The sequence below is a fragment of the Tachypleus tridentatus genome, chromosome 13, assembly GCF_004210375.1.
Source record: "Tachypleus tridentatus isolate NWPU-2018 chromosome 13, ASM421037v1, whole genome shotgun sequence".
In the NCBI taxonomy this organism is placed as follows: Eukaryota; Metazoa; Arthropoda; class Merostomata; order Xiphosura; family Limulidae; genus Tachypleus; species Tachypleus tridentatus.
In genome coordinates this window covers 44714947-44738075 of record NC_134837.1, presented here as the reverse complement: position 1 = coordinate 44738075, position 23129 = coordinate 44714947, and the positions used below count along the sequence as shown (strand labels likewise).

Here is a 23129-nt window from a genome sequence, read left to right as displayed (position 1 = left end):
CTGATCACGAAACAAAAAAACACGCCTTAGCTCATTCTTCCTTGAGCCACACTGCAACTAGCAACAAATAAATTCACTTCATCAAATCTTAGATGCACCAATAGGTACCAAAATTTGCATCCCTTTTACACCTCATAAATTTTCTGTATTTATTATCTGTCGCACAACAATAATTATGACTCTCACTTTTTCATTTTTTTCATAATTAAATTTAATTAGCTTTTATCTTCACAAGCTTTGATCATAGTTGTTAGGCTGCAATGTAAATTGAGCTCCTTTTAATTGCTAATAATTTGTAAAGTGTTTCCTACATTGTAAAAGGTTCGGCTAGAGTTGTCACAGTGTGGGTGTGTTTTGGTTTTGAATCTCGCGCAAAGCTACACGAGGGCTATCTGCGCTAGCCATCCCTAATTTAGCAGTGTAAGACTAGAGGGAAGGCAGCCATCCCATCCATCGCCAACTCTTGGGCTACTCTTTTACCAACGAATAGTTGTAATGGCCGTCACTTTATAACGCCTCCACGGCCGAAAGGGCGAGCATGTTTGGTGTAACGCGGATTCGAACTCGCGGCCTTCGGATTACGAGTCGAGTGTCTTAGTCACCTGGCCATGGAAGGCCAATTCGACTTCACGAAGAGCACTTGTTAGTGCTTTGAAGCTTGCGGTTCAAATAAACCCAACACATACTTGAAGAATTAGTCTGAAAATCTTTGCTAGAAAGTTAACCATAACAGACTGCTTTTTAGGTTAGAATGCAGTATTATTATCATTTTATATAAATTACAATAACAGTTGTTCTCATTTTGTTTATGATTTTAATTAACTTATCATTTATTGCTGAGACTACGTGTTTTCGTAACGTAGTATCAAATATATTGCATCTTAAAACGACAGCAAATAACTATAACGTCTCTGATTGGCTGTTCTATCTACCTCCCAGTACAGAAACAACGCAAACTAAATGCGCCATCTTGTCGTTTTGGTCATCTGATACATTCACATGACCTTGTGTTTGGTCCCGTGACTTAGGTTTGGAGTTAGACAAACCCTCGCTTAGATTTTAGTCACATGGATATGCTGGACCAAAGTTTGGATACCAGGTAATTATATCATAAGAAATTTATTAATACGTTGAGAAAATGAAAAACATTATCAACGAGATAAGAGCTGAGTATGAGTTGTACTTGAGGAGGGAAGCCTGATATTAGTAATACGTATGTAACTGTTAAACAACTCTGTATCTGGCATGATATATTAAAATTATTACTTAGTAGTATTACTACCACTATTAATAATAATAGTACTTCTAATATTAGTTTCAACTTGTAAAGTTATATTATAAACATAGTTATGAAACTAATTATTAAACAATAACGTAGGTTCTGTAATTTGTAAATTAATATGTACACTCAATTAAAGGAAAAGCATATTGATAGTAACAGAACAGCCTATATATTTTTTACATCTTTGTACTTGCTGACTTAATGTAAATATTTATATATATATACTGAGAATCATAAATGGTATGTGAAAACTTATTTTTAAACTTTAGTCATACAAAGAGTTGTCAGTTGTATCTAAAAATCATTGTACGTTATTGAACTTTTAGAGAAAGAGAAATGTGAACAGTAAAGCAAAATTCATGCTTGTCTACATTTGAAAAAAACATCAAGCATTGTGTTTAGTTAGATTTATATATTTCACATAATTTTAGTGCTGTGATATTAACATTGAATTCTGTATGCATTTAGTGGTTTATTTTCGTGCTGACTAAGGGTGATTTTGCTTCCTCGTTAGTAAATCATTGTTTTTGACATAGTAATAAAATATTTATTCATAATAATTTGAAAAGGGATAAGAAAAATAATGAAGAAAGGTTTGTACACTGTGTTTATGAAGGTAGAGAATAATATGAGCTGAGCACACATCACATCCAGAGTTAGATTCTTCCATTTTACACTTCAGTTCTCTAATTTCATGGAAAAGACTAATAATTTAGTTTACTAAAACTAGATATTTTTACTCTGGAATTTATTTGACAATTGTCTGTCTGAATATTTGCAAGAATTAACCAGATATTCACTGTTATTAATGTTTAGCTATTCATATCATATACATTCAATAGTGACACAAGATAGCCATTCTTTCTAACATACAGACCCTAATACTTTACTGAAGAGTTGACAGGAACATTATCATATCAGTCATACATCCACTCTGGTAATCAAGAAGTATGTAAAGTTAATTTTCATTTACTGACTTTTATCATCTATACATCCTCTACCACTTTATACTAAATCTGGCTAAGTATTTTATCAATGTACATGAAAACTATATGTATATATTTCTTACATGTACTATCATTGATACCAGCATTACATTCACTAATATTAATGTGTTGTTTTATATTCATCACTGTAGATATACTTTGAGGTGGACGTACATGGCTATGACTATATATTCACAGAGATTTGTTTTATAAACTTCAGTTGAGTAACACATACACTCACACCATTCCTTCATATTTCTGCAAGGTTTGAAGAATCTATGCCCCTGTGGTCTTGGTCATCCCCATGGAATTTGTTAATTGATTAGTTGTCAGGTTCATTCATTAGATAGTTCTCATATGCAACTTGACAGGAATAATTGGAAATAGTAATAATTTGGAACATTAATTTCAATTTGTTGATTATCTTCATGAATTATGATGTTAATTTGTTAAGCTGAACAACCTTTAATTAATTTAATATAATTATGAGAAATAATAATTACACTATTTTAATTACTTGGATATTTACTGCAATAACACTAATTTTGATTAGTTGGTTACTTTTGTGATATTAATTGATTCAGTTGATGCTTCTAGGTAATGTGCAAACTCCTATATCTGTGTCAACAAAGTTTGAGAATATTGCTCCTCATCTTGCAATACATTAGAAGTGTAGTGACTTGCAAGTGTAAATATGCCTGAAACAGATCTAAATATTTTACTATTAGAGCACTTTTAACTAAAAATCATTCAAACATTTTTGCCTATCTCAACAAGTATTATATATACATATGGGTATATTCAGAATTAAATGTATGTGTATAGTAATATTAATTTTTCTACTCCTGTTGGAATTAAAATGAATTTCTGGTTTTTCATCCAGTGGTGCAGAAAAAGCCGAGTCAGGAAGGGCAGATGAAATTCATCATATTCAAGAAGGTCACTAAAGAATTTATTATTTTTACTATTAGACACTATTATACATGAACATGTATGATCAGACTAAATAAACAAAAATTATTTAGTAAAGAGAATACATTACTGAGTAAATAATGTAATTTGATTTTTAAGTAATGCCAAGCTAAAATTTTGCTTAGTATTTGCAGATATAATGCCTTAGAATACCATGAAACTTATATAAGGTATTTCATTACAATACTCAATCAATCAAAGAAACGTAAACTTAATCCTTAATTCATTTCTGATAAAGTGCATTAACTTGAACAAAAAATTTTCCAAATATAACTGCTATTAAAGACTATTAATATGATTTTGGTTGATCCTTTTCAATTTTGTGCAAATTTTTTTTTTTAAACAATGCTAAGGTGCCCAACTATATTGATTCATAATATCAGGTCATCCCATAAGTAACATCCAAAAATTTAATACAGAAAGTGTATCATCATTTCTCTCTTTGTAGAAGGCTATTAATGACTAAATTATATAGTAGGACATGTATAAAAAATATTCAAACAAATAAAAGAAACTAATCCAACTCCACTTTTTTCTGATCATTAATCAAATCAACCCTTATGAAGATGGATGTGTCTGAGGAGCACATTAGGCATATAATACCTTATGAGTTTAAAAAAGGCAATGGTGCAGCAGAAAGTACACAAAACATTCAAGGTGTTTATGGTGCAGAGTCTCTCAATGAAAGAAAACGTCGAAGGTGGTTTCAGAAGTTCAGATCAGGTGACTACAGCTTAAGTGATGCACAACATTCAGATCGTCCTGTTGAGTTTAATGATGACTTGCTGCACTTGACGAAGACTGTGCTGTAACGGTTGAAGAACTAGCACAGAAGCTTAATTCAACCCACTAACAGTTCCCCATCATCTGCAACAACTTGGAAAGGTATCAATACTTGGAAAATGGGTCCCTCATGATTTGACAGAAGCCAACTTTGGAACACGAGATGACATTTGCACTTCTCTGCACTTTTATGAACGTAACTCACCTTCTTTTGGGCAAGTTAGTGACTGGAGATGAAAATAGGATATTTTATGAAAATGTTCATTGCTGCAGACAGTGGATCAGTGCAGGTAAACTGGCTGAAGTACAGCCCAAAATGGATCTCCATCCTAGAAAAGTCTTGTTAAGTGTTTAGTAGGATATTGTTGGTGTGATCCACTTTGAGTTGCTGCCATTCAAAATAATGATTACATCAGACTTTTATTGTCGAGAATTAGAGTGCTTGAATGTTGCACTGAAAGAAAATAGGCCTGCTTTGATCAATCATAAAGTTGAGTTATGTCAGGATAATACACAGCTCCATACAGAAAAGATCACATCTGCAAAGATTGAAGTGCTAGACTGGGTAAAACTTCCACATCCTTCTTATTTTCTAGACCTTGCCCTGTCTAATTATCATATATTCCAAAGTTTGCAGAACTATCTTGTTGGAAAAGAGCTTGGAGCATATGAAGGTGTCAAAAACTACTTTCACTACATTGTTTTTCTTCAAACCCCAATAATTTTATAGAAGTGACATTCAGGTGCTTGTGAATTGTTGCCTGGAAGGAATTAATAATAATGGAACATACATTATTAACTAAATAATGTTAAAAGCATTTGAAATCCTTTCTCTTTTTCTGAACTTAAAATCGGACATTACTTAAGGGATGACCTGATACTTAACTGAAAATTAAGGCAAAAGTACATTAATAATGGTTGTTTTAATCTCAGTTCATGTTCATGTAAATTCTTCCCAATATTATATTTTAATGGCTACATTTTTCATGATATTAAACATTTTTCAAATTTACTTCAACATTATTATTTTCATACATCCTGTAACTGCTATAAAGAAATATAAATTTTTACTATCTGTATTAATGATAAACTAGTATGGATGAAAAAATCCCTTTGGCTTACGTGCATTTATGAAACTGAATATTCATATACATGAAGACATGAAATACAAAATTGGATACAGTATAGCATTGTACATGTGGCTGGGTGCCTGAACAAATGTGTATTGTTACATTAACATCTTTGAAGCATTTTAGAATACAAATTACAATTTAGATTATCTTTGTAATACTTCTGGTTAATAATTATTTATATCATTTTAACAAACAATCCCAAATTTTTTTATGCTGAAAAATTATAATACAGTTGGGTAACTTACATGTATATGAAAATGAAGTAATTTTTTTCTAATTACGATTTTGTACTAACTAATATAGAAGGAACCGTTGGTGTGATGGAAGGGGTGGAGCATGGCACAGGGTTGAATCTCAGCCCACAAGGAAGCAGTCTGATGGATCCAAATGTTCAGTATCAACTTCATGCTGAAAATGGACATGGTGAGAAGCTGTTCTTGTTTGAAAAGTTGTTTGGCAAAAATCTTTTGTGCCTGTTTTGTTTTGTTTTCAGAATGAGAGTTTTAAAATGTTTGTTTTTGCATATTATAAATTTTTAAAATGTGCAGTCGATGCTAAATATCATACAGTTTGGAACATTCTTATAAATTAAAGACAAAATTCTGTTGTTTTTTTGCAATTGAGAACTGATAAACCAAATAATTTGAATAACCAAAGACATGATATATTCTTAAAATTTTGTGTTATACACCCCTCGAGGTGGATTCCTGGATGTGGTAGGGGACTTCGCAGAGGAGGTTCTGTTCTTTCAGTTTACCTTCTCTGGGATCTAAATATCCACCCATGTGTGACCTGTGAAGGGGAGTAGAGGATCCTGTTGGTTGAAGGGTTCAACTCCAACACACCACTTTGGCCTTGAATTCCTGTAAATTGGCAGTCTTGGGATGGCCTCCGTATGGTCAGTCAGCTGGTCCACTTGGACTGGGGTTAATCGAGTACCATTGTTGGACATTCTCAATGGGTGTTGTGGACATTGTGTCTGATACTGGTGTTCAGGTAGAGTGCTCACAAAACCCTGGCATTTCTGCAGTGTCCTTGTTTAGCACTGTAGTGCATCCCCTCGTAAGGCTCCATGGTGTGTGGAGTCAGTGGGCACTGAAATGTAGAAAGTTTATTATGAATACCCCTATTTATAAAAAAAAAAAAATAAATAAAAATGGATAAAATCATTATCAGAAAGGTATCCCACACTATTAAACTACACTGCATTTTAGTGGCCCAGCTTGTTTACCTTTTCTCACTTCAAAACTGTTTGCATGCACTTCTACCACCAACAGGATATTCACCCACTTCCCATGGTCCCTGGGACAAGGTTTTTGGGGCTTATCTTTGATCATAAGCTGACCATAATTTCACACATCAAGCAGCTACATGCGAAGTGTGCAAGGGCACTAAACATCCTGCGTGCCCTCTATTCCACTTCTTGGGAAGCAGGTCGATGTTCTGTGCTAAAAAAAATATGGATTATGGGTCTCTAGTCTATGGCACTGCCAGGACCTTGGTCTTAAAGATGTTGGACCCTGTTCACCATCATGGGCTTCGGCTCTGCACAGGGGCCTTCCACTCTTCTGCATTTCAAAGTTTGTGCACTGAATCTCATAAACCTTCTCTATGCCTTTACTGTTTGCAACTGTCTTTACTGTATGCTTCAAAACTTCAAGCCTTACCACAGCATCTCAACTAGGGTTGTGTTTTCCTTCCTCAGTGAAGCATGCTTTTCGAGAATAGATGGTCTGCCATTGTTCATTTGGCCCTTCATATCTAGGTGCAGTTGGAAGAATTGGGTCTGCCCTTGGATAACATAGCTGTATCCACTTATCAGCCCATTCTGTCATGATTAATTACCATCCCTAAATATGTCTTTCTTTGAGTCATCTAAAGAAGACATATACTTCTGATTGGAAGTATTGCCATCTATTTTCAGAACATTTTTGGAACAATTCTTACATTTATATGAATTGTTTGAAATGAGGTGGCTGTGGGTTCTGCCATGGTTTGTTGAAATTCTGTTATTGCACACAGAATCCCCTCTACAGTTTCTGTGTTCATTGCCAAATTGTACACTATTTCTCTGGCCCTGGATCACATAGAAGCTACGCAGTACATGAACTGTACTATTTATACTGACTCACTTAACTCTCTGTTGGCCCTGGAATCAATTTAAGTTATTTCTCACCCTGTTTTCGTCTATATTCAAAACCACCTGGCCTATATCTTTCTATCATCTACTTCTATCCAGTTTTTCTAGATACCAGGCCACATCTGTATTCTCAGGAACGAGCTCACTGACAATACAGGTGAATCTGTCTGCTCTAGTACTTTCACTGCCATGCTTGTACCATACATGGACTACAGGCCTGTATTCAAGGCTCAGCTCTACACCAGTTGGCAGTTGACTTGGAGTGAGCAATGTGATAACAAGCTTTTCCAGATCAAACCTTCTATTGCTCTTTGGCCATCTTGCTTCTGGAAGGATTGGAAGGAGGAGGCTGTTCTGGCTAGTCTATGCATTGGTCACAGTTTTTTAACTCATTGCTTTCTTTTATCTTGTACTGATGCAATATGTGGTCTGTGTGACACTCAGGTCACAATATCCCACATTTTACTTGCATGCTGTCATTAGAATCTAGAGCGACAGCATCATTTTAAACATTTTTACCATGAGCTCACCCTTGATGTTGGACAGTGTCATTGGCAATGGTGACACTGTCCACCTCAGTTGTGTTTTTATATTTTTAAGGCTCATTGGTGTTTTAAACTCTGTTTAATATTTTAATTTGAAAATTGAACTATATTTTGTTTTATTATGATTCTTTTTTACATATTTTAATTATTTTACTTTTTTTACTGGTTGTTTGGTGCAGAATGCCCAGTTGCTCTGCACCAATAAATACTAAACAACCAACCAATTGTTGTTATACTGCACACTTGAAAGAGATGTAGAACTTTTAGAAACAATTTTTTTTATGTATTCTGTAAGTTAAAATTTCATTTTCATGTTTAAATATTATTGCTATTTTAATTTAGGTACATCGGAGGATCATGTTAACATATCAAATTTATAAAAGTTGTGTGATAATTTATTTTTACAGCCTTTTTTGTCAGAGTACAGCATTTTTATAATCATAATGAGATGAAAAGAGAGAGAAGTAAATTTTCTTAAGCCATGTGTTCTGTGTAGATTCTGGTCATTCTTTGAAATGAAAAAAAAAAATATACTAGCATATACAAATGAAGCAATAACATCATATGTCTTCTTCATACTCTTTAGAGGAAGAATAATGTTTATCTACTGGTTTTTCAAATTGTCATTATAGGTATCTTTTTAATTACAGTTTTATGGCTAATCTGATATCACATGCATCTTAGCATCAGCATTGCTTAATTCATACAAAAAATTCACTTAGTGTTTTAAGGATTATTGTTTTAAATTTCTGACATACTTATAACAACAACCTGAAAAACACTAAGTGAATTTTTATATATGATATATATCTTATTTTCTTTACAATTATTGTAGGAATATTGGATTTATAATATAATATTTAAAATTGTTTATTAAATAATCGGAAAACCTGATTAGTAGATTCAACATTCAATTAAGATTGAGTATTATTCAAGCTTGTTTTTTTCCTTGAAATTTCTTCATATTATTTGAAAAAGAAAAACTTTGATGCTTTAAGTTTAATGGAGATACTGGAGGAAATATCCTATTGTCAGTAAACGCATGTTTTTTAGTGTGATTTGTGTAGAGCCTACTTACATCATTTTAAAGTACAGATTACATTATCTTTGTAATACTTTTGATTAATAATTTATATTATTTTAACAAATAATCTTAGATTTTTTATTCTGAGAAATACTAAAGTAACTGCATCACTTATATGTATGTACAGATGTAAAACTTTTTTTTATAATACTTTACATGGTTTATATATATTAAGCCAAAACACATGTGGGCCTGGTTAGTTTTCTGGTAAGGCTCATTGGACTTCTTGATGATACTGTAATTAAAAATTTTTGAGTGTGTAAGACATAAGGGTGATTATAGTTTTTCTAATCATGTGCACATTTCATACTTAGATGAGAATGTTTTATTAAACTTTTTTAAGGATTTCTTTATAGTGATAAAACATCTGGTATTCATGTAAGTGACAAATACTAGTCAGTTTCTTCAACACTGTTGTATATTTGTGTGCTTCTAGTTACGTATCGAGTGGTTAGAGTAGCTCCATCTTCAGACATAAAACCAGAAGTACCCCAAGTTGTGACCACAGCTACAGCTGCTCTTGTTGGACAGCAGGTTGCTCAAGCAATAATTACCAATCCTTATGCAACAGCTAATGGTGCTACCAACCCAGAAGAAGGTGAGCACTTTTCCTAATCAACAAAAGTTTTCTTTAGCTATTAACTTCCAAAGGCAAGTCAGTTAAACACTTTTGGATGTGGTTTATGAAATTGAAGTATATTTTTCTACAGTTTAGATCTGTATGTGTGTGAATTTTTTTTATTGAAAGTTTTAAAAAAAATGAACATCATTCAATTCAATTTAAATATACTGATTTTCAAGTGAAATATCTCAGAAGTTCTGATTCTATATATTGGTTTCCATTCTAGCACATTTACATGTTCATTGCTGCCCTCTATGTATAGATTTGTTTTTTCATATGCCACAAGTCTTGAGTGCCCACATACCTTACAATCTACTGATTCAAATGCTAATCATCATGCAATAACTCTCCACTGATAAAAGTGTGATAAACCATCTTCATGCATATTTTAAAAGTCTAGTAATTTTTGGCTTAAAGTTGGAATATTCTGAAATATTTATTTAAATATGGTAAAAATTGTTATATCACAGAACAAAATATTACTCCCCCGCACGCACAACAAAGCAAAAGGCGTTCATTGTGATCAGGTCGTAACTAAAAGTTAAATAATTCATAGAATAGCTTTTGAATTACTTAGAATATTTGTCATAATACTCATCATAATGTTTAGATCTTTTAAATTGTTTTAATATGTGGCTAAGTCTTAAATTTTTTGAAAGATTACATTTTGCTAATATTTTTAAATTATTTATAAAGACAAAATTTGTTAAAATTTCTGAAATCTACATGCAAATCAAATTGGAAAATTTAAACTTAAACGTAACTTATGATGTTGATATAATTTGACATTTATTTATGCTGAATCATATCTCAATCATCACCAGACCTGAGGCAGATATCCCGTAATGTAGCTTTTTTCTAAAACATTTGTTTCTGTCTTTTGAGGATAATAACAGGTGATTTATCTACATAACTAGGTCAGTTTTATGTAATGATGTCACCACAAGAAGTGTACCAGCCAGGGCAGCGTTCACTTGCACCTCGAACAGAGCAGTTCACTTCTAAAGTAGAAAAACCAAGAGCAGGAAGAGATGAAAAACGGAGATCGACACATAATGAGGGTAATTCATATTCTAATATAAAAGACATGTAGAGAGTAGAGATAGCGTAAGCTCTGGAATAACTACGTATGTATAGTAGGTTATACGTCAGTATATTAATTACTTTTTCACTTTATGCTTTTGTTGGTGAGACCAGTTATAAACTAATGTATGCTTATTGTTGTCATCTGTTTTGATATCACTATTGAACTCTCTGTGTTGACTAAATAGCCATATCTTTTAATATTACTGTAATCTGTCCATTAGTACCTGATAAGTTTCAGTACTGCTTAGAATGAATTTTTTATCAATTATTTCTGCCACAGATAAAGAAGTATATATACTTGTATGCAAAGGAGTCAGAAAGTTTGTAATAAACTTCAATAAAAGTATTTATCTGATTTTTTGATGCACTTCTCTCTCCTTTTACAGATATCTGTAGTAAATAAGTCTTGCAGTCTGTGATCTTTAAGGTTGTATATAAGAACCAAACTTGCAGAATGTAATGAAGCATACAGTGTTTATGATTGGTTTTACAATAAATTAAAATAAAACAACAAAAAACTGGTTAATCATAAATCCTGTAGAATTCTATTTTATTAACACTTCATAAATGCTATTCTGTATTCTCTCAAATTTTATACACTTGGAATGTTTAAGTAGTGTTTTCTGATTAAGAATAAACATTACAGTTGAGAGAAGGCGTCGGGACAAAATTAATAATTGGATAGCCAAACTGTCTACCATTGTTCCAGATTGTACTTCAGATCATGCAAAGCAAAGTCAGGTAAGTGTAAGGAGTGTTTTATCTTTTAAACAATGTATCATACTCGCCAATAAACACACACATTACGTATATATCTTGGCAAATTTCATTCACTGTAAAATTCTTGAATTTTGTATATATGAATATTCTTTGATGTTTATATTTCTTTCAGTTTTGTGCCTTATAGAAAAATCTAATATTTGTACAAGTTCAACTAATTCATAAATTTCCAAACCAAATTATTATTGCTGGGGAAGTATACATACAGCATAGCACAATGTAAACTGTGAATGGTACTATAACAGCATGCTAACATCATCAGAACGATTTTAATTTAAATATTTTTCTGTCATAGGCTGACTGATAATAATATAATGAAACAATTAAGTATATAATGCATCTAATAATGAAATTATAAATATGGAATTAATTTTTTATTACATTTTACTGGAAATACTTATAAATAATATTGCACTAGGATAGATACCAGTGGAACACATGTTATTCTGTTTATTAATTCTCATGATTCCTGTTTAAGTATTAATTTTACCATTACATCAGGTTTAGAATGATATAAATGAGTGCCGTGAATCAAATGAGTTAATGCATGATAGAAATTTTGGATTTTCCAGGCAAGCAGTAGGTATAAATATTAAAGTAATTAAATGATTTACTCTGAGCAAGTAATATTTCATGTTAAATGTATATCACATTAGCATTGCATGGATTATTAATTTGAGGAGTTAATGAAAGCTGAACATCTTTACTTTTGTTTTGAAAAACATTGCACTTGTATTGTTAAGCAGCCATGTCAGAAACTTCAGATTCAAAGGTCACTTACAAGTATTAGGTAGCAGAATGTTTGATTTACATCAAATTTAAAGGTTACTTAAGTATTAGGTAACAGAATGTTTGATTTGTTACCAGTGCAGCAGATGCAGATGCCATCATGGCAGAATCAGTTGCAAAGAGACCAAGTCATAAAAGGGACCAGAGCAAAATTTCCATTGGTGGTAATAAAAACTGTAAATGGCTAATGATAAGCACATCTACCGATAGCTTATTATGTTCACAAATTGTTGGAATTAATGGAAAGCTATGAGCAGAGTGGTTAAATTTGGGAAGAAAGGAAACAACTGTAACCATTAAAACCGTAGAAAAATGCATCCTGAAGCCAAGCCCTATAGATCCCTATACTTTATATTTCAATTTTTTTGAATTGCATGTGGGCCCTACATTGTTACCAAAAATTACACAAATGGTCTGGTTAACTCACAGTAGTCATTGCTAAAATAAATAGAGTATTAAATAAGCCATACTTTAATTATGACATTTTCTTACATAAATAAAATTGATGAAAAATGACACTTCACCAACTTAAAAAGTTCACACTATAACGGTTTGATGATATAAGTAGCATTTTGACCATTACTGTATATATTATCTTCCATCTGTCTTGTATAACCTTTGAATTTGGCTAGGTCTCGGTGAATTGAAAGTGGATATAGTAGACAGTGGTTGACTTGTTATTATGCACTTTTTCTTACTTAGATTTTCTTAGTAATAGTCACTAATACAGTTTTTTCCCATTGTTACTGTGGTTGCTTGACCCACTCTGAGATCATGAAGGCTAGCTACCTGTTTCTCCAATTCTTCTGAATAGTAAAGCTCTAATAAATAATAGTTTTAATATGAAATTTCCCTTTTTTTCATTTAGCATAGTAAAGGAGGTATCCTTGCTAAAGCTTGTGACTATATTCAGGAATTGAGAAATGCTAATGCTAAACTACCAAATATTCTTAAAGAGAATGAGAGACTGACAATGGATGTGGAATTGCTTCAGCAGCAGTATGAAGAGCTGAAAAATGAGAATCGCATGTTAAGAGCTCATCTCCAGCAGCATGGCATAAATTTGGCTGACCGGATAAGGACTCATTCGTCATAATAGAACAAAATGATTTTGTTTATTTCTTCTAATGGTAAACATATTCCTCTAGTTATACAATGTACTGATCATATGGCATGTTTTGACTCATAAATAGCATTGAGACTAATGACAAAACTTGTCTTGTTTATTTGTAAATGATTAAACGTAAGACACCAGGCATAATTAAATGTATAAAATATCTGATATAATTAAAAGTGATTTGAATGTGACACATCATTACACAAAAATTGAAGCTCAGAATTATGATTAAAAAAGTTCCTGCTGATAATTTTTTTAATTTTTTGATTTATTGAGAAGTTATCTTCTTGATAAATTTTGTGTGGCTTATGCTGTTTATTATTATTTCTTGCTAGGGCTCTAATCTCCAGCTTAAAATAATAAAGTTACATCCAGAGTGTTGGGGCACTCCTGAATATTACAGCCTTTGTTCATGGGACCACTTCTAAGCTGCATCACCCTCCCAAGTGAAGAAACACTAGCTTCTCTAGATATCAGAATTATTTGTTACTGTACAGTGGCAGACATTCCATTATTGTGGTCAGTAATTTGTTAACCTAAGTTGCAGTCAAAGAGAACATATTATCACTTGTAAAAGTTTATTGTTTATTATTAGAACAGTTTTGGGGTATAGTTGATGTGAATTATGGTTGGAAATGTCCACTTCCATTGTTTAACTTTTTTTTTGTGTGTGTGTGTTATCCTTGTGGGCTTTTGCTTGTTAAAATTATTCAAAGTTCTAAGAGATTCACATATTAAGCATGCTTTATTAATTAAGACTTGCAATGCATCTGAATATTTTTGTCATATATTTCTTAAAGAATATATTATTTGCATAGCCTTTTTTAATTATTCCTATATTTGACACTAAAACTTAAACTTATGAATGATTTATATTTTATTTCTTCAGATCTAATGTATTTTTCAATAAGACTTGAGTCTTTATTGGTTTCAGTTCTATTCTTTGTATTCAATTCAAAGATTCCTCCATAATCACTAAACATACGAAAAAGAAGGGTATTCGAAATATATAATATAATACTGGGTTCATGCTATCCTCTGGTATGTATTTGCAATAGCTGTTATTGTAAACAATTTTCAATTATCAAAACATTTTCCTGGAAGCCTCTACCAGTTTTGAAAAAAAAATAGGTGTTTCATTGTGCTTTAACAAAATAGCAGTAATTAAAATTTGTATCTGTCTGTTTATTAATATTTATAGATTTTTAGTTAAACTACAAGTTTAAGTTATAATAACTAACTGTTAACTAGGTAGGTGATAGGCATTTAACTCTCAAACTGAAATGATTTCATTATGTTATGTCCCAGTGATATAAAATTGTTTTCATTTATGATTTTTTTATAGGAATGATAAAAAGTTAAGTTGGAAATCATGCCAACAAAGTATGATTTTATTTACATTAAAAAAAACATTCTTTTATTGTTTGTACAAGTCAAACTTAGGTGTACCACCAATAGAACTTCTTGTGGAAGGAATGCTGCTATAAAACCTTTGCTATAGGTCTGTTTCAGCTGTGAAATTCCAGTTTCAGTGTTTGTTACTCTAAAACATTAAATCCAACAGTGTAACTAATTTACAGTATAAATAAACTACAAATATAGTAGTTTAGAGACCATGGGAAAATATTAGAATGGTTCAGTGTTTGCTCTGAGAAAATTATTTAAATGGTGTGATGCAATTGGTATTTAGTTATGAACACTTGAACATCCAACATCTCATAAGAAAAATTGTCAATAAACTCTAAGTATGTGTTTTAACATAATATTTTAAAATTATTATACCAGCTGCTCTGAATATATAATTCAGATACTCAAATATCTAGTGCTATAAAACAGTTCTAATGCTAACTGTAACATCTTAACTTCCAACCTTAATTTTTTTTTTTTTTTAAGGCTAAATCGTTTAAGGCAAAGGGCATTAAGTTAATGGTCACTGAGTTTAAGGGCATGCTTAATCTATCTCTTTCCATAATGTGTTCTTCATATTCTTTTCCAGTAGATTATTAAAGTTCACCACAACAAGGACTTAAAAAGTTCCAATATGGTAGAGAATGCATTACTAATCATTGCTATATTTTATTTCAAGAGAAGTTTGCTCATGATGCTCAATGAACTGATGAACAGATGTCTTAATGATATTGTACAAATTGTAATTAATATGCTTTAAACACACTCATATAAGGTTAATTGTCTCCTTCTGCCACATTTCTAGAACAGTTGTAAAGCCTAAATGTCTGCATTGTAGTAAAATGTTTTAAGGACCTGCTGTATTTTTATATCTTCTATTCCATCTTGATGACATCATTGATTACCTTTATACCACCTTATTATTGATAATAGCCAGAAGAAGCTCATAATACTGTTCTGAGTCACTTTGTAGGTATGTAGAAAGTTCTGCACTTTCAAGTGATGAGTTAAGTTTACCATAAATAATCTGCTAGGTCCTCTTTTGTACCTCAGATTGAAGAGTTACATAATAAATTTAATTTTTATTTACTATTATACTTAACAAGTGTATTAATGTGTTACAGAAAAAAATATCTGTTATGACAATGGTGTTACTTGTTAGACATATCTGTAAAAATGTTTATTATTTGAAAATTTTCATTAAGTGATTGAGTAAAAATCTCTCATACTTTAAAAAATAAAAGCTAATGCAGTAACTGATAATTTTTGTTGATTTTCTACTATATAGTAATGCATTCATGCTCTCTCAAGTTACTTATCCAAATGTTGTTGTACCTAAAACAAACCCATCTAAATTAATCAGTCAAAGAAAGGTTTGTGAGCCATATAGTGCCCTTTATTTTTTAAGCTCAACCTACATTACAGTTTATTTTAAGATTTCCCTATATATATATCTATATTTTGGTCTAATGTGGCTAATTCTCCCTGTAAACTCTGCAAAATTAATGCTTTCTCTTTTAACCTTGCCAAATAGTTTTAACTGATAAATTATAGTATACTTCATGTACATATGTCTGTAGCAGTATGTCTTATGAAATTCAGTTTCCAGCTGTGAGTAATGAATATTCTTCAGTACAAAAACGTGTTTTGTTTTCACAAGTCTTATTATACTTATTAGAAGATTAAGTTGTTTTGAGCTTATATTCCAGAGGCTATGGGCAAGAAGTCCAAAGGTGCTGGCAGAATGTGAAGAAAGCATATACTAGCCTATTACAGGTAACAGTTCAGTTATATGAAAGGTGAATTAATAAGTTAAATTTTTAATGAAAGGATAAACCCATGTTGTCTCATTGAAGATAAAGTTAAGTAATAGCATATAAAAAATATTTCAAGTTTGATTCAGTTTCACTCATGAAACATTCCCATTGCATTTACAGTGGTAAAATCAGAGGTTTGATTCCCTTTAATGGATAGAGCAGAAAACACACACACAAGTTATGCTTTAAATTATTGTTTTGCTTTGAAACTAAATCTACTTGAACATTGGTCAAAAACTAATTAACCCTTAAACAGTAGCCATTATCAATTGATGTTGCTACATACAACATTCCTGCTGTTTAAGGGTTAAGCTAAGAATACTTTAATTTTCCACAACATAAAGTTATGTTTTGGGATGATTGAATAAAAGGTAATGAATATCTGTCAGAAAGTGTGTCTAGTTTCAACACTTTTTTGCACTTACATTGAAATGTGAAGACAATTTTATATGAAGCTCTTTCAGTTTATCTCTAGTGATGAGTCATGAGAATTATTGCACATCATATTTGTAGGCCTTTAACTTGTGTTGGACAAGAAAGACATAATGGACACAGAACTGGTCTTTGGTGTCAAAAATGGATTAGCTAATAGGTTTTTTGCATTATTTGCAAACAAAAAACAAAAAAACTTACTTTAAATTGACAACGGGGCTTTCTCAATTAAAACAGAACAGCCAAGAATTTTCTTTATTTTTTTAGGTTATCTAGTTGTATGCCTGTCTATTCACATTATGCCAGTACTCATCTGCTGAGCCCATGACAATAGAAATATGAATTTCCATGAGAAAGTATAAATGAATAAGTTATTCAAACATTACTAATTACAAGTACTTTAAAATATGATTAGATTTTTTTTTTAAGTTACCTAAATAACATTTCCTGTGTTTCAGCCAGCTGCCTTATATTATTCGAACACCTTCAATTAGGTTCCACTCATTCATAGCCCTTTTTTGCCTAAACTATTATGGAAGACGGTAACATTTAATTGTGCCATAAAGTATTATTTGCCACCTGCAGTAATCTACGAGCCATCTTCAATCCATCAAAACATTTGACACATACTTATTTTTTTTGTATACTTTTCTGTTATCTTCATAGAAATAGTATACTTAAAAATTATATCTTGAACTAAACTGACATGTGTATCAAAGATTTACCTTGATTTCAGGTTCATACAAATAGTTTAATATCAAATAGGGTTTTAATTACTGCATTTGAAAGGTAATAATAACACATTTTTCTTACTTCTAAAAATAAAACTGATTATTTATTGGTACACTTGTTTGATTGTGTGCCTTATAAATGATACACTGGTCTCTTATTTCTTACTAGCAAACATGTATTACTTATTTTAGCTTGAGGTAATATTTAACAGTCCAGATCTTGAAAGAGCATTTTACTAATGCTAATGGTCTTTGAATACAAATGGGAAAAATCTAAATTGTATTTCAGTTTCATATTTAAAACTGGACATTTAAATTCAAACCTTCAGCTTTAAGACAATTATATAATGTTTCTTTTTTTATCACTTAAAATTAAAATTAAAGAAAATTCCAAAATGATTGTATAATTGGCATAAAACATATTTTGAAGCTCTGTCAGAGAAGAAGGAAAACAAAATTGTACAAAATCAAGTATATTTGTATATCATAGTACATTATACAAATACAGTTTGTATGGCATTTCACATAATTGTTCTGAACCAGATTTAAAAAGTTTAAGTATTTGAAAATAAATTTAAATCTTTTAATGCCCAGTCTGTGAGTAGATGAGACAAAATCTAAGGAATTGGCTGGGCAGTCTTTGGGTGTGACACCCATTATTACAGTTAAAACAAAAAAATATATGTAATCTAATAAAAGGCTTGATATATTAACTGCCAAAAGAAATTGCCTCGCAGTAGTGTTCGACAAAGAAGGTGATGAGTTTGTGTTCGTCACACTGTGTTCTTATAAAAAGTGCTTATGAATATCATAACCTGATTGGCCTTAAACAGAAAAAAAAATCTTTTATCAATTCATATTTCCTCTGTGCTGATGATATGTCTCTGGTGTAATACTAATCTACTACAGCTTGTATTGCTACTTTTGTCTTGCACTTCACACATGAGACTCGCTCTTTCAGTTGACTTGGCAAATATTTGTTTGTGATTCTAAACAGAAACCATCAAACAAAAACAATGATGACAAAACCTGCAGCATTAATTCTTCAACAATCTCTTAAAGCCTTGGAGAAAATGACTTATAAGCTGAGAAACCATGTTTTGTATGGGATCATGGGTTTTGCTACTTTTTAGCTTGGAAACTAGTATAAATATGACCACAGTGATAAGCAGTGTTGGGCAGTTCAGATTCCAGATTTTGCCAAGAATACAAGCTTGTACTTGGAATTTGAAAAAGAGTGCACCTAATAGATTTGTTTGGGAGTCAACCATTAAAAGTGTCTCCTCATAAATGCAGACTGAGCATTAACAGCATTGGAAGTCATTTCTCTTAAAATTCTGAACTAACTTACATTTCAGCCTCAATCTTGCAAGGGTACACAGAACAATTAAAACATACTTGCAATGATGTTAGTAAGATGGGTTGTAAAAGTGATGTCAAATAAACAGGTTGAAATGGCTGAACCAAACCCCAATGAAGAAATCAGAACCTGCTTTAAATTATTCAATGTTTCAGTCAATGATTGTTTGTTTTGTTAAAGTTCAATTTAACATATAAACTCATAAAAGTGAACTTAGAACTAAACCAAGTTAACTTCATCCAAAAAATAAAGCTTACAAAGATATAATTAATTTGATCAGTATAGTGCAAATCTAGTAATGCTACTGTTTCAGAATATTGTGTATTTATTATAAACATTTGTGATATAATAAAAATGGCATATTTTTAACAGATATTTGCATCAATCAATAAATTAGTAGCTGATAAAACAACTTGAATAATACTACTTACTAGAAATAGTTGAATAGAAAGTATATATTTCTAATGTGTAAATATTTATAAAATACATTCTTTTGAGAAAATACATCAGTCATAAAATTTACTAAACTTTTGTCTGAAAAATTCAGCATTAACTAGGAATGCATCATTCATAACCTTGTTGACTATGTTAGGGCTAGTAGTTGTGAGATAGTAAAAGTTTGTATCTTTGTCTAAAATAATAACTGATATTGAGTTCAATTTACTGTAAAATTAATTTCTTGTGTTTTCATTTTATAACAGATTTTGTTTTTTCATTAAAATTTAATTACGTAGCAGATAGTACTAACAAAGTTGAAAGAATAACAGAACTATTCTATAAGAACTGTAGCTCCTGGAATACCTACAAAATATATATTTTCATTGGTTTTATATAAATGTTTAGAAAAATAATTTCTTGCATTAAAATTTTAAATTTTGAAACCTTCCTTTCAGTAAAGAGTAACTTTTATAAGTGATTTAAAAAAAAAAAAACAGTATATATACTGGCTTTATTATAGCTGCAAAGCTATTGTTAATTAGTAATCTCTGAAGAACTTAAAAAACAACAAACAAGTATTTCAGTTCAAGGTATTGTATATTGTAAAGGATACAGTTAAACTCAATAGACTTATGTGAGCCACTAAAAATATCATAAATTTTGCACAAACTTAGAAAGTTAATTTCTATTATTTATGGTATTAGGCAAAAAATAACAAAGAAGAGGAATTAATATTATCTTGTTGATAGAAAGGTATCCAATATGGAAATATTATTTTAGTTTAGATAAAATTGAATTTTAATAACATTATGCATTTTATTAACATTATGCATTTTTATTTTAGAAGCCATATTAGGTTAAAATGATTTATTTGAGTCAGCACACTTGTGAATGAAAGATGAATGTGTATTCTTCAGCAATACACGTTATTGACTCTTCCTACATTTTTAAAAGTTTAATACTTTCTCAGTTTAAGTTGTTACTCCACAATCGCTTTCTTTTTTAAGTTTAACTGTTTTATTCCAATTTTGTGTATAAAAAAACTTTTGTTTTTGAAGCTGTATACAAAACTTCTTTTTTCAAGAATGGAAAGTACTTTTTTAGCACTTAAACCTAAACATAGTTTATAAAATTAGAATTGAAGTGCAGGAACTGCTGTGAATGTATCCTAGAATGTTGTAGGTATGCTCATATCTTTACCAAAATGGGTATATCTATTTTTATAAATTACTTCGTGGTGAAATATCAGTGACATTCATTTCATAAGGTAAAGACACTTTGTATTGATAAACCCATTATTCACTATTAGATTTCATTCTTTACATTTTTTGTCCATTACTTTTGTGCTGCACTGCTATTTAGCTAGAAAATATGTTGTTACATACTATGAAATACATGATCCAAAGAAATTGTATGTTGTACATATATTCAGAGTTCTCTAAATCAAACTTGTTAAATCGTTTTGTTTTTCTATTCACTTTTAGGTTTTGCTTGAATTGAATAAGAACAACCCATAAGAGAGTTGTTTTAACAAAAGTAAAGCACCATTAGTACTATATTTTGTGTAATAATACTTTTATATAGCAGGATAAAACAAAGTGTAAACTAACTGTGCTGCAAATGTGTTGACAAGATGAACATGTAGAAACAATATAGCAGAGGTGTGATTTAAGATGCTTGTTCAAATGTATTATTTTGAACACTTGTTATTTTGTTTGTTTTCCCAAATATTTCAACAGGCATTTTAATTATAAACATTGTGGCATTCGTGTTCTATTCCTTTATTTAAATAGCATTCAGCTGTTTGTCCATCTTTTAGTACAATGCATTCCTAATGTGTCATAAAGTGTGCTTGCTTGTATAGTTTTGTAAGTTTAAAAGAAGAAAAATAAATAAATTTTTAAATTCATTGATTTCTGTGCTCCTTTAGAAGTAATAGAAAATTCAACTTAAAAAAAAACTTTACCAGCAAATTGTATTTTGGTATTAAAGTTCCAATATGGATACACTTATTTGATTATGAAATTGTATTGGTAAACCATTTGAATTATTACATGAAAAAGGAAAAAAAACTTTTCAAAAAGGAAGTAAATACATTAATGGCACTTGCATCCTCCCTACATAATAGCACAGGCACACAGTGTAGCTGCACTGTAGAATAATATTAACATAAAAAAATTGAATAAATTTATGATTAAATAGTTGTATATATTATTTTGTTAATAATGACTTTATACATTGATAATGCAAATGCCATCGGTCCTATTTTGCCCCTCGGTGTAGATTCCTGTACGTGGTGAGGGGACCTCCCAGGGAAGGTTCTGTTCTATCTAGTTACCTTCTCTGGGATCTAAACGTCCACCCACGTGTTTGCCGTGCGTGGCGACCCGTGAAGGGGAGGAGAGGATCCTGGTGGTTGAGGGGTCCAACCCTAACACACCACTTTGGTCTTGAATTCCTGTAGATGGGCAGTCTTTGGGTGGCCCCCTTGGGCCAATCGGCTGGTCCACTTGGGCTAGAGTCAACCAAGTACCAGTGTTGGAAGTTCTCAATGGGTGTCGTGGACATTGTGTCTGATGCTGGTGTTTGGGTATAGTGCTCACGAAACCCTGGCATTGCTGCAATGTCCTTGCATGATATTGTAGTGCATCTCTTCATGGGGCTCCATGGTGGGTGGGGTCAGTGGGTACCAAAATTTTCCTTTTTTCCTAAGGATCTTCCAATAAAAAATTTAAATAAAATAGTGAAAAAACAGTCAATAGGTAAACGACCATGTCTTGAAGACTGAGCAGCAATCTTCAACATCTGTAACACCTGTACCCCATTTTCTTACATTACATTCTCTTTTAGAAAAACCTTTAGGGCAAATGTTCCCCTATTTTATTCAGAAGGGACTAGAGGGACTTGCTCGCTCTTCAAAAGTCAGTAGAGAAGCTTTGATCTGGAGACATATTGGTTGAAACATCCACATCACAACACAGTGAACTCCTCTTGAATTCAAAGGCAATTGGGGATATACCTATTGAGGTTACCCCTCATGCTACCTTGAATTCGTCACGAGGAGTTATTGTTGAGAGAGACTTGAAGAACGTCCCAGAGTCAGATTATCGCTTGGCTCTCCACTCAAGGAGTTTCTGCAGTTAGGCGCATCTCCACTCGCAAAGACGTAGTTACACTGCCGACAAATATCCTCGTTTTGACATTTACATCACCACGTGCACCTGCCACCATCAAGGCAGGTTATCTCATTTGCAGGGTTCGACCATACATACCAAACCCTCTTCGATGTTTCCAATGTCAGATATTCGGCCACTCAAAGACATCTTGTCGTGGTTCCCTGACATGTGCTCGTTGTGGAGGCAAGGACCACGATGCCTATGACTGTGACATGAACCCACATTGCGTAAACTGCAATGGTTCTCACCCCTCTTACGTTCATTCTTGCCCAAAATGGTTGGAGGAAAAAGAGGTGCAGCGTTTGAAAACGACACATAACATTAGTTATCATTAGTTGGTTCCTTGAATCAAACAACCTCCTCTCGCCCACCCAGTGTGGGTTCAGTCGACAGCACTCCACCACAGACCACCTAATTCGTCTTGAAACATCTATCAGAGAAGCCTTTCT

General features: G+C 31.8%; 1 protein-coding gene across 2 annotated transcripts; it reads left to right on the top strand.

Annotated features, from left to right (window-relative positions):
- Positions 1–942: 942 nt before the first annotated feature.
- Positions 943–21413, top strand: LOC143240801 (upstream stimulatory factor 2-like). 2 transcript variants are annotated; one of them, XM_076483881.1, is made up of 8 exons: positions 944–1099; positions 3152–3207; positions 5460–5579; positions 9362–9523; positions 10465–10608; positions 11280–11374; positions 13071–13332; positions 13655–21413. In XM_076483881.1, the coding sequence occupies exons 1-7, from the start codon at positions 1068–1070 to the stop codon at positions 13296–13298; spliced, it is 837 nt and encodes a 278-aa protein (XP_076339996.1). In that variant the 5' UTR covers positions 944–1067; the 3' UTR covers positions 13299–13332; positions 13655–21413. The 2 variants fall into 2 exon arrangements, with proteins under 2 accessions (XP_076339997.1, XP_076339996.1); XM_076483882.1 differs by lacking the exon at positions 13655–21413 and having other exon boundaries at positions 943–1099; positions 13159–13324.
- Positions 21414–23129: the final 1716 nt, after the last annotated feature.

Coding starts and splice junctions, on each gene's coding strand:
- LOC143240801 (XM_076483881.1), top strand. CDS start 1,068: ATGGATATGCTGGACCAAAGTTTGGATACCAG. Junction 5,580..9,361: donor TCATGCTGAAAATGGACATG/GTGAGAAGCTGT, acceptor GTGTGCTTCTAG/TTACGTATCGAGTGGTTAGA. Junction 9,524..10,464: donor TGCTACCAACCCAGAAGAAG/GTGAGCACTTTT, acceptor CTACATAACTAG/GTCAGTTTTATGTAATGATG.